At 42.4% G+C, this 12,261-nt stretch overlaps 1 protein-coding gene across 1 annotated transcript in view; it reads right to left on the bottom strand.

The window, feature by feature from the left end:
• Positions 1-12,261, bottom strand: part of LOC147208046 (protein diaphanous homolog 3-like) — a 66,823-nt gene that overhangs the window by 15,807 nt on the left and 38,755 nt on the right. Inside the window, exons 27-29 of the mRNA XM_086107834.1 lie at positions 10,959-11,094; positions 6,098-6,193; positions 5,699-5,761 (exon numbers count right to left, since the gene is read on the bottom strand). Coding sequence (XP_085963960.1) covers positions 5,699-5,761; positions 6,098-6,193; positions 10,959-11,094 — 295 coding nt within the window. The remainder of the gene's footprint in view (positions 1-5,698; positions 5,762-6,097; positions 6,194-10,958; positions 11,095-12,261) is intronic.

The following is a 12,261-nucleotide window of genomic DNA, read 5'->3' on the forward strand; positions in this document are numbered from 1 at the left end:
AAAAATGAAAAAGGTCCTGCGTTTTGTCATTTCCTACCTCGGGCTGTTTTTAAATATGACACAGTGGAGTGACAAGCTTGAAGGCCAGTGATTACATACAATTAGCTCGGAAAGAGCATCTTGCCATCAGGAATCATTTTCCTGGTTTACAGGACCACACATTTCCTTTTCCGTTTTCTGAAATTGCTGTATTAAATTTATTCACAGGATTCGCAATGTCTTCATACGTCTATTTTTCACAGGCCTCAACGGACGACTCTTTGCATGTTTCATGAAACGCCAAGGGATCTTTTTTTTTTTTAGGTCCATCTGCTTGGCGCGTACAGAGGCTTCCTATAATCACTCACCATACTGATAAATCATGTCGCCTCGGCTGCAGCCCAAACAGCTTCCGTTGTCGGAGCCGCAGCTCAGTGTGTACGCGTTAGAGGCGGACGAGTGATTTACAGGCAGCCTGCTCCTTCCGTCTCGAAACCCTTCCTAGATAAGTCAGCCTTGTTCATCAACGCACTCACACTTAAGACAGAGCCCGTGCACTCCATTAATTTTTTTAACACGGAGTTGAGAGACGAAAAAAAGAATTATATGAAAAGCGGTGGTGATGCCTGCGCCACCTCAAGTGTGGCTTCTGATCCTCTCTACTGAGTTCCCCTTTTTACTTTTACAAACACTGGAGGTTTGGTACCCATTAGTACAATATTATGGCCCCGGAAATCGCTTGATGTGTTATGTATTAGCTTAAAATAAATAAATAAACACTGACAAAAATAAATAATTTCACAATTTACTACATACCGTACACCTATTTGTAACTACATACCTATTCATTTCATCAACTTTTCAGAATACGGGTGGCAATAATCTCTTCGATATGAACAAACATTTGTGTTTATATTTTTTCAGTATTTATTGTCCCCTACTCATGTCCACGCTAAAAGATATGGATTGTTTATCTTATCCTGTGAGCTAAGGCAATTGTACAATCGTGGGTTGACAGCACATTTTATGTATTTTTAAAAAAAATAAAACATTTTTACTGCAGGTGGTAGTTTCATGGATGTGGTGAAGAAAAACGAAGCAACTGCGTGCGTTGACTCGACAGCTGAAAAATATGTTATCGCTGGATGTACAGAGAAGCTCTTAGTTCCAAGTACAATTCTACGTATTCTACCATAAATTTCTACAGAAATGCCGCTTAGTTCATAGGTGCGGGAATATACCTTTGGTAAACAACACCCTCTCTCGATGAAGTGAGTCCCTTTGGGCCAAGCCAAGGGATATGTTGAGAATGAGCAAAGGATGCAAAGGGGCTTTACTGGGGCACAGCCAAACTGCCATGCGATTTTAACCCCCCCCCCCCAAACATTTCTGCTTTAGAGGAAAATAAAATCACTTGGACATGGCAAAATTGTGCAGCTCCCTGTGTGTGGAGCAATTATGACTGACTTCAAAGTGAGAGCTGATTAGAGAGATAGAAAACAGTATCTAACAGACCAGGTTTATATCCATGTCAACTTGTCCTGTTTATCTGCATTTTATTTGGTGTTTTCTATTTTTGTTGTTGTTGTTGTGTGTGTTACAAGGAACCCGCGCGGCAGACAAATGGCTCGACGTCTCGTCTGATGACAGATGACAGCTTAATAAATTTGATCAAATCACGTTAGCAAGAGGCGTGATCAAAGAAATAGCACACGGTGGCATATTTACGCATGACTCGTGATATTGAAATGTTGGTGTCCAGCACGTATACACAGGGGCGCACACAACATTTGTGCTGTGGTCCCTTTCCGACCCATCGACGGCGACGATAAACTTAAAACAGTCAATTAAAGTCAAACGGTGGTTTCCACATATGCATTATTTATGTGTGGCGGGCCGTCACTCATCGATTTCGGCGCTCCCCCGTCAATAAGTAACTGATGCATTAACTTTCTTTTGCTGTGCAAAGATGCTGCCCTGCTCCTCATGAATTCACAAGTTCTTCATTAAAATCATTTTGAAAAGCTTCTAACTCAAGTATTTTGAAAGCAGCGACATTGTTACCCAAAGTCAAGCTCGGTTCACTTCTTAACTTATTTTTAAAATGAGTCCTTTAACAGCCAGCTGTGTTCTTTTCGTCCTCTAACTGTATTGTGATCCATAATATGGTTAGTTGACATTTAAAAGCGCCATGGCAAAAGAGAGGCCAGTGGATACAGTGGACATGAAAAAGGGGCTTGATGGGTTCAGCTGGAATTGAAAGCAGTTTTTAGTTTTCACAGGCTAGAGGAGAGAGAAATGTCAAGTAGTTTTTTTCTCTCCCCTTTTTAGCGAGGCAGCAGCTGAAAATATTTTCACCCGAACGAAAAACCAGTTCTGGGAAGCCACTTCATGCTTTGACCGAAGCAGCCAATGAGCAATACATTAGAGGAAATGAGTTCAATTTAATACAGTATAATAAACAAAATGACTATTCAGCCTGCAGTCACTAGAGCAGGGGTGTCAAACTCCAGTCCGAGAGGGCCACTTTCCCGCATGTTTTCCATCTCTCCCTGCTGCAACACATTCCAATGATCAGGAACCTTATCAGACTCCTGCAGAGCTTGCTGAGGAGTAGGAAAGTGGCCCTCAAGGACCAGAGTCTGAGACCCCCACCCTAAATAATTGTTCCCTAATAATAGTATTCTATAGAGTGTAGCTTTTTGTCTTCGATGTGGCCCTCTGGCACAGCTCGGTTCACGTGACCCGCCACTGCTAGAAGAGATCCAAACAAAACGTCTACCATCTGAACAGATTCCAAGAGATCATTTCCACTTGTGCCTTGCAAGTCAACTTTCAACTCGACTTAGTCTAATAGAAATCACTCTCTGCAACACAACATCTGCACCTTTAGATACATTTAAGGATGATGATTTGGATCGACCAAGAAGAACATGTAAGAGCTGCGCTACATTTGAACAGAAACTGCCTTCATTTGACACCACAGAGACACGCCATACAAAACAAGACCACACTCAGCTGTTTGTTTGATCTCATCAACATGACTTTGTAAAAAGACCTTTTTCCATTGATTCCAAAGTGCATATGCTTAGCAAAATCAAGCGGAAAAATTGGCATGGCTTTGTTGATGGTTTATGAGGGAAAAATATGACAGGAGGTAAAGCCATTGATACGACTGCCAATGACTTTCACATTTTAAACCGTAGCCCAGTTTAACCACAGAGTGTATACCTTCACCAACCACCTCTCAACCACCTTAAAATAACGGCTTTCAAAAAGTAATGAAATGATCAGACAGTGCCTGGAGAGACGTTTTCAGAGGGATACTGTTAAAAAGCGATGACTGCTTTATAGATTCAATAAGTCTCCTACACCCGTGTGGTGAACCACCATCGATCCATCACTCTGTAGAGCCCAATCCAATTTAGAAAGCCAAGGAGCCCCAGAGCCCTAAAGCCTTATCCTAACCCAGGCGCACCTACCACAAAGCCTGCTTACGTTCATCCCTTCGAGTCGGGTGTGTCTGTGTACTTTTGTATGTGTGCAGACCCAGCTAAATAAAAATAAAATCATAAAAAAGAGCAGGCGCGCTCTGAGCGACGCGACAGAATGCTAAACTGGACAGGGGATGGATACAGTATCTGTAAGGCTCTTGGCAATAACGGCTCAATTCATTTACTTGAAAAATGCACTGTGGTTCAAGATACTTTCCCTGCTTTGCTTTTTAGCCACGGATTGAAATGAAATTGTAAATCTAGTTCAGTATTATTAAAAAAGAGTTATTTTCATACAGTACTGCATGATGGTTCATCATCATCATAATAGGGGTCTTTTGTAGTTTTTCAGGAAAGAGAGACTGATGAGAGAATAGAAGAGTTGGGTAAAATATGCCGTTCAATATGCCGTTTGGCGAGAAAACAATGCCGTTCATGTTAATCAGTGCTGCGCCATACTTAAAACGGCTCGTCATGTTTACATTCAAGAAGCCTTCCTTCGATGTGCAGTCTCAGGAAGCGCAGATTCTGCTCTGCGACTCTTTGCTGCTTCACCGGAGTGCAGTGACAGCCCACATAAGATCAATTACAAAAATCTCTGGGAAAAAAAGTTGCAATTTAAGCGGTGTGAACATAAAAGTCGCTGTTTGGGTAGCCGTACCGCTGCATAAACATTGCCGCGAAAGCAGACCGATGACTAGGTTTAACTCACTGAAAGGAAAGCGTGGGGATAAAAGCCCCCGATTTTCTCGTCAGGTAGGTGGGCAGGGAATTATGAGTGATGGGCTGAGGCACAAGTGTCGACTTCATACCAATAACAGGCAATTATGTTTGGGGTGGGCCACCGTCAGGCCGTGAGAGTATCGCATAAGACAGCAGGGATACGCGGATGGTAGGGAAATGTGGAGGAGTGTTATTTAGGAGGCAGATGGTAGAGTGGGGGAAATTAAGATGAATGGGCACTGAGAGGGCTGAGCTGGTGTTTGGGCAGGGCAGAGAAAAGTAATTAGCGGTTTGCTTTGGGTCCTTCGCATTGAACGCTAGGCCTGCACCTACCGACTGGCTAAGCTGGTCCAAGCACACTTGCGAGTGCTTATTACTCTCACAGTTCATATCAGAGGCATTACGAAACGGTAACTTTGTGAGCCGCATTTGTCGTCACCACAACGTTAATACCTACTTCTGTCATGCGCAATCTTTGTCCAAAAAAACCCAAAAACAATCATGCATGCATGCCCCCCCCCACACACACACACAGCCCAGAGTCCCAGAATGCTGATATTGTAGACATACCAACAGCTTCAATCTTTCTTCCTCACACAATTTGTCTTTATTTCTGATGCTGCAGCCGCGTTGATCTGTCTTTTTCCTCCCACACCGTATATCTCCCAGCCCTTCATCGCTTTCCAAAAGCAGCACAACTGAGCACGGCCCTTTATCATTGCCGTCAATGATGTGGGCGGACTGAGCTTGAATAATTTTATTCGTGTGTGTGTGCCGTACCTCAGCCATTGGGGATTTCAATTACAGGTAATAAAAGGCAAAAGGGCCGCAGCGTAAGTGGCACAGGCATGATTGTGGAAAACCTTTGAGAGAAAGTAATCAGACGTCGAGGTTTGCTATGCTTAAAAGCCACTTGAACAGCCCTAGCCATTAAAAGCCAACAGGGAGATTTTATCTATCTATCTACCTCTATCTATAGATATATCTGTATATTTATTTAGTAATATTAAGTAATAATTAATATTAAGTAATACATAATGTACAAGCACTTTGACTCAACATGTATGTTTTGCCATTCTGCTGAGTATTTTGCAAACACAGGCTTTGCAATTGGCCAAGGCAAGTGCACAGAACATCCAATAAGGCCTTCATGTAAGTTACAAGATTTCACAGAATGAAAATATTCATCCAATATATTTTTAGCTGCAAAACCACAGACGAGAATGGCTAAAAACGCGATTAAGTAGTACTGCACAGAGTGTAAAGCACATGTCTCAAACTTAAGGCCCACTGCCTCCCCCGTTACAAACACACCACTGCTAAAAAGTAGCCAAGCATACAAAGTGTGCGGCGTGCACAGGATCACCATAAGATGAATGTAAAGGCAAGAGGGCACAAGGAACCCATTACACGCAAAGGAGGAAATGGCTTCAGGTGATTGATCAGAGTAAGTAGATAGCGTTGACCATGCCCAAGATCTTTGCTGAATAGATGATTGTTACCGTGATTAACAGGCTTTAGAACCTGACGGTAGGAGCTGGGACTGATGGTCTGCTTCTGGTTGTCTGCAAAGGAGGCAGTTCACACACAATGCGGTTGCATATTGGAAGTGTCAGAAAGGTCGGAACATTCAGAAGAACACGTTGGAGTCAGAAATACGGTGCTCAAAAGTACCGCATGTGGATGAAGTCTAAAAAAAAAAAGAGTTGTAGCATTTTTGGAAATGCTAAAAGTTATTTTTAGCATTTGCCATGAGCTGGTGTGTGGGGAGGGGAAAAAAAACACAGGTGGCGGTCCGTAACTGGCCAGCGGGGTGGACTTTGGACAACCCTGTTCTATTCAATGTGGGTCCCTAAGCATGTGCGTGTGCGTGTGTGTAAACGAAAGGGACGAAGATTTACCTCTGGGTCTTGGAGCTCTCTTCCTGCGGTCTCTGAATGCAGCTCCCGATTGCAGGGCTTCCAGCAAGCTATCCATCACACCCGTCTCATCATTCTCTGAAAAGCAAAGAAGAATAAGGGGAGATTGAAGAAAATCAGATAAGGTAGACTTCCGTATAGTTGGGAGCCTTTACATAATGGTTGCAAACAATTTTGAGCTGACACAAAAGAGAAAAGGAAGAGCACAGCATATCAAACATACACAGACGCCTCGCATATCGCAACTATTTGTCACAAAAACATAAGCTGGTGTTTGCTCATGAACAATATTCTGGGCATCCAAGTTAGATGGTTCTGCTGTCAATTTGCTGACAGAATATCAGAAGAATGACGGAGTAAAGGACGAAACGCTGACAAATTGTGATCAAAACTTAATTCTAAATCAAATGTGTGACAGCTTACAAGAAGAACAGCTTTGACAGAGTATTATTTTCCTCAAACAAACAAAATGCTTCAAACATGTCAGCATTTTTTGGTGATTTTTTTTTTTTTAACTGAAGGTCAGCTTTAGCTCAATCTTGCGCCTTGTTCTTCATCATTACTCAGAACAGAGAAGCAGCATGGATTTCGGAGCAGGCCCAACGCTCCTTGACGTCTAAAATTGTCTTGGTTGCCAAGACGATTCATCACGGGCAGCAAGTGTTGCACACAGTAACACACTTCCCGCTACATGTTTTCCATCAAAAAGAGAATGCAGAAAACAAACAAACAAACCGCAGCAGATAAATCAACTGAAACCTGTAGTGTGTACCGTCATGTGTCGTGGCCCACTTGCCTCCAAAGGACGGATACATGAAATACTTCGGGAGCCTCTCGAGGGGAGGCAAAAGGGGAGGGGAAAACCCCCAAAAACCTCAGAACTGGAGCCTTAACATTATTGTGGAAAAATAAAAAAAAATAGTCCAATTGCAGACATTTATCACAACTCGCAGACAAAAAAAAAAGTGACTTATAAAAATATAGACAGGCTGTCACAGAACATTTTAACCTCCCCCATATGCCTGCAAAGTTAGAACGGGATCAGCAGACATGTCACGTGGTTAGCACTTGTTGGGAGCTACATGCTCATGGTTGGAAGATGGCTACAGCATGAAAGGTGGCACCGAAAGATCTGGCTGGAGAATCAAGACACGAGAGGACCGAGAGAGCGAGGAGTGCTTTCCCAGCTCTGGCAGCACAACAAACCGATTGGTCCTTTGATGCGCATAACTTGCCTGGCTCTCGTGCTTAAGCGTCATTTGGGATCAGAGCTCTTATAAACAGTTGTCCAACTGCAATAAACAAAAAAAAAAAAAAAAAAAAAAAAAAAGATGCATTCACAGTGCAGGGCTCGTTTACGCCCTCCAAAAGTATTGGAACAGTGAGGTTCATCTCTTTTTTTTTTAACAGTAGACTGGAAATATTTGTGGTTGACATCAGAAGATAACCTTCCATTTGCAGGTAAGTACAATCTCTAACAAATATACAATTGAGAATCTAATAGTCTTGTTTGTGGTTTATTTACAGTAAACATCTCTGTTATCGGATGTGGTTTTATCATTGCAGATGCTTGCTTCTGTTGTGTTTTCATTTTTTAATCAACTCAGCGTTTGTAGCAGAACATTTTAGGTGAGCAGAAGTGGTGTGAAGGATTAAATGGATCGAAATTAGAGAATATTGTGGCATTTGAATATCTGGGAGGCTATTTACTCAGAATTGAAAGCACTAAAATCAGATATGATCATTTTCTGTATTATTTTAGTCTTTCAGTGCAGAGGTGTACTTGTGCTTCTTTTTCTATTTGATGTCTGAATAGTTTGTAGCTTGGAGCCATACAACGAGTGTTAAATAGTGCGCCGTTGTGTAACATGTCTGAGCACAAACATCCCAGCTCCTGGCCTACCCTGGGAGTTAATGCTACAGATTTGTCATACACAGGAATAGTTACCAGGGGGTGAGGGGGGGGGGGAGAAACACAATCCAATCTGAATTTCAATCTCCGTCAGGCTCTACACAAATGGATTTACGATGACGCTCTCACTCAGACTGCAGATGGCGAGAATGTTCTGAATATCAGGGTGTCAATACCCAATGTCAGTGTGCACATTATAATGTGATGATTATGCAATATATACATTTTTAACAACTTGGTTAAAAAAAACAAAAAACAAGCCAGGTCCATTGAAAAATGTGGTTAAGAAAACCTCCCCCTTTTTCATGATCTCATGTTATTTCAGTGCAGTGTCCCTCAACATAATGTGGATAACAGACTTTCTGGGGCATTTAGGGAATTGGTGGATGATGGAATGATTACATATAAAATCCCCATTGAGGGCAATCCTCCCAAACAAACAAAGTGTAAGCTCTTTAGTTCATAAATATGGTCTGAGACAGACGGAAAGAGCAAGAGAGTTTGTGATAGCACCCACTGGCTTTCCAGGTTGGTGGCAAAATGCCAAATCACTGCGAAATATTAATTTCATCCCAACAATCTGTGCACGCGTGTGCGGGGGTTCGACTGCATGTCTGCTAGCGTCGCGATACACTGCCAAAAAAAACGATGTACTACTGTGTATGCTGCCAAGTTCACCCCCCCCCCCCCCGCCACTCCCCGTCCACTTTATTTGAACATCATCAAGAGTAAACACTGAATACACACTACAGAATCATCCCAAGGCTTGTGCTGATGCATAAAGCTCGGAAATACATGAAGATGAATGTCGGAAGTTTTACTTCAGCTAATGGGGTCAGGCTGGATGGGGATCTACATGGTTGACGGATGGCCACCATTGTCCCAAACGCGGATGCAAAGTCCGCAAGGAGTTGCTGGCCTGATCATTTTAGCCTGACCGCAGGTGTTTTTAGGGTGCCTAAAGTTGTCAAAATAACCTCTGGAAAAAAGGATTTAAAGCAGCGGTGTCCAAAATATGGCCCGGGGTCCATTTGTGGCCCGCCATTTTTAAGCGGCCCTCGACTTTGCGACAAATAAATTAATTTCATGTACTGTTAGTGCTTTTCTACATCTACAGAGATGCAAATTAACTACCCACAACCAAACTGGTGACGTTTCTCTTCCTAAAACTGTGGCGAATAAAGAAAATTCATTTTTCCAAGCCAAAATGGTTTCCTCCATTTTTGCGCCGTGTCACGGTCCAAATTGTGAACATATAACATGAATGATTCACAACGAACTTCTTGAAAAATGGTCACCTTACGACAAATTATTCTGTTTTTTACTACAGTATCTTTATACTTTATACTGACAGTATAAAGATGGGAAACACAATTTGCTTTGTAGAAAGCTGTTCAAGTAGCAGTTTTAATACTAATATATAAAACATATTGTATTTATTTTGGTGTGCTAGATATATTGAAGTTAAAAAAAAAAAAAAATCCAAGTAGCCCTTACATCCTTCAATTTTTCTCTCTGTGGCCCTCGGAGAAAAAGGTTTGGACACCCCTGAATGAAATCGATAAGCTTTCTGCAGTCAAACAAATCTCATGCAAGACCATGCAGCATCCCAAGCTGCATACAATACAAGAAAAACCCATCACGTGGCCACCATTGCGCACTGACCTTAACCCAACTGAGAACCTGTGGAGGACCGTGAATAGGAAGATCTACAAGGCTGGCTAACATTATACCTTTGAATCGCAGTATTTTACTTTTACCCCTCTTCTCTTTTCAGGTGACAAACAGACGGAAGGCAGAAGGTTTTCTATACACAACTGGAAAGAGTGACACGTGACATATCACATCCACCAGAATGTGATTTAACTGATTACCTTGTGCTCTATTAATAAAGCCTGTCAAAATGTCTGTGGATCTGCGTTCAAGTGTGCCACCCTACAGTGAGGGAAAGGGAAGCTTTGATATTATATTTAGCCAAACATGTGACAGCACGTTGGCACAAACCACCGCGGTGGTTTTATATGTGCACTCTGTCTGCAGGCAAGCTACAATAGTTGGCAAATGTTAGCTATAGATGCTAGTATGGGGCTGAGAGTGATGGGCCGTTTGCTGCCAGTCTTAGTTTTGGCATTGAAAATAGGTCTGCAGGCTGTGTTGTTGAACAAGTTCTTGGCATCCGCAATACTCCAAAGGGGGGGAGGGAAAAAAAACAAACAAACCAAAAAACAACAACTGGAAGTTTGAAGCATGTTCTTAATTTCTAGTTTAATTATCACTGAAGGGCACAGTCATGGACATTTTTTAAAGTAGTAAGTGCACATAAATAGGTGACGTCAATTAAATATGCAAATGTAATAATACACACTACACTAAACGGTAATGATCGTCGATATTTCTGACATAGCAGTTCAAAGATAATCTTGTCATTGTTATGATAGTTTCTTAACTGGTGAAAGTAAAAGTCTACGAATAAACGGAAAATAGGCGCTGACTGAAAAATGGACAGATGGATGTCATGACCTCAACATAAGTCATTTTGAGCATGGTGGGAGCCACCTCGCTTCAGCCGTCACTTCTACTAATCACAGAATGCCAAGAGGAGCTGTCTCGGGTCAAAATCAAGGCGCTCATACAGGCCGCAGCAGGCTAGAGTCATATGTTTTTGACATCACATCCGAACTTACACGAACGTTTTTCGATTTGAGTTGGCCCGCATCACACACGTTTGTTGACAGTGTTCACACCTTATCCAACTGAACTGAAACCACAAGGGAGGAGTTTTTAATGAAACTCACTGAAGGGTGCTTGTGTCAAACTAGCCCGGGTGACAAAAATTAGACCTCGATCCTTGATTGAAGGTGCATACAGGCATGTAATGGGGAACGGCAACCGCATGCAAAAGTTGTTTGGCAAATGTGAAATGGTTTTTACCTGCGTTGAGTTCAAGCAAGGCGCTCTTCTTCTGCTGTCTCTCTTGCTTTTCACGCTCAGCCTTTTCCTTCGCTGCCTGTGCTCTCCTCTGTTTCTCCTCAGACTCTTTACGCTTCATGTTGTCTTTGAGCGCTTGCTGTAAGAAGAAAAAAAAACATTTAAGAACAGTGGGATTTAAAAAATTAAAAAAAAGGTTTTTGCAGTATTCAGATGACGTCGGAAGGTTTACAGTGGTGGATGCGAGTTTGATACAGGTCGAGTCATACAAATTATTTTCATTTACTCACCAAATAAAAAACATTTCACTCATCGTGATGTCCGGCATCAGACCTTATTAATGAAAAAGGCACTATTTTGCTTGAAGAAAACCTGCTGATGTTCAAATACTTGGGACGGGACTGTATTCACTATAACCATATTCTCATATGTGTACAAGGAGTTAAGGAGTAAGAAGTCTACCATCTGAAAGAGCGGTGCTTAAATGACGGTTAATTTGAATAAGTTATATTACTCATGGGCGGTCCGGTGGTCCAGTAGTTAGCGCGCCAACCTCACAGTGCAAAGGTCATGGGTTCGATCCGGCTCCGACCTTCCTGTGTGGAGTTTGCATGTTCTTCCCGGGCCTGCGTGGGCTTTCTCCGGGTATTCCGGTTTCCCCCCACATTCCAAAAACGTGCATGGCAGGCTGATTGAACACTCGAAATTGTCCCTAGGTGTGAGTGTGAGCACGGATGCTTGTTCGTCTGTGTGCCCTGCGATTGGCTGTCAACCGGTTCAGGGTGTCCCCCGCCTACTGCCCGAAAACAGCTGGGATAGGGTCCAGCACCCCCCAGCGACCCTTGTGAGGATAAAGTGGTTCAGAAAATTGATGGATGGATATTATTACTCATTACAGCACAAACATTTTTTGCTGACAAGTAAAAAAGGAGCTCATTGAGACAGAAGAAAAGTTAAGCACTGGAAATAGAACAAACTGTGGCCCACAAACCAATGGAGGGACGGTAACGTGGGTTACCTGGACAATCCCGCCCTAAGTACCTCACAGCTAAGGTTTGGCAAAAATTTGCCATCTTGAATTGAGGATAAAAATGGCAAAGACAAGAATTTGAGGGACATGGCTTTCAATTCTCATAAGTACTCACTTCATAACATGGTTCTCCGAAGAAATCATGACGCCGTTTTAAAATGCAAAATAGAGCCCTCAGTGTGAAGGGAACAAAGAAGGTACAATGTGACGTGAATTTGAATTCATTTTTGAACAATATCACCTTTGTATATAAATGCGTAAAGTGCTCATGTTGAG

The sequence above is a fragment of the Hippocampus guttulatus genome, chromosome 3 (assembly GCF_054856545.1).
Source record: "Hippocampus guttulatus isolate MCC_2025c chromosome 3, RoL_Hgut_1.0, whole genome shotgun sequence".
NCBI lineage: Eukaryota > Metazoa > Chordata > Actinopteri > Syngnathiformes > Syngnathidae > Hippocampus > Hippocampus guttulatus.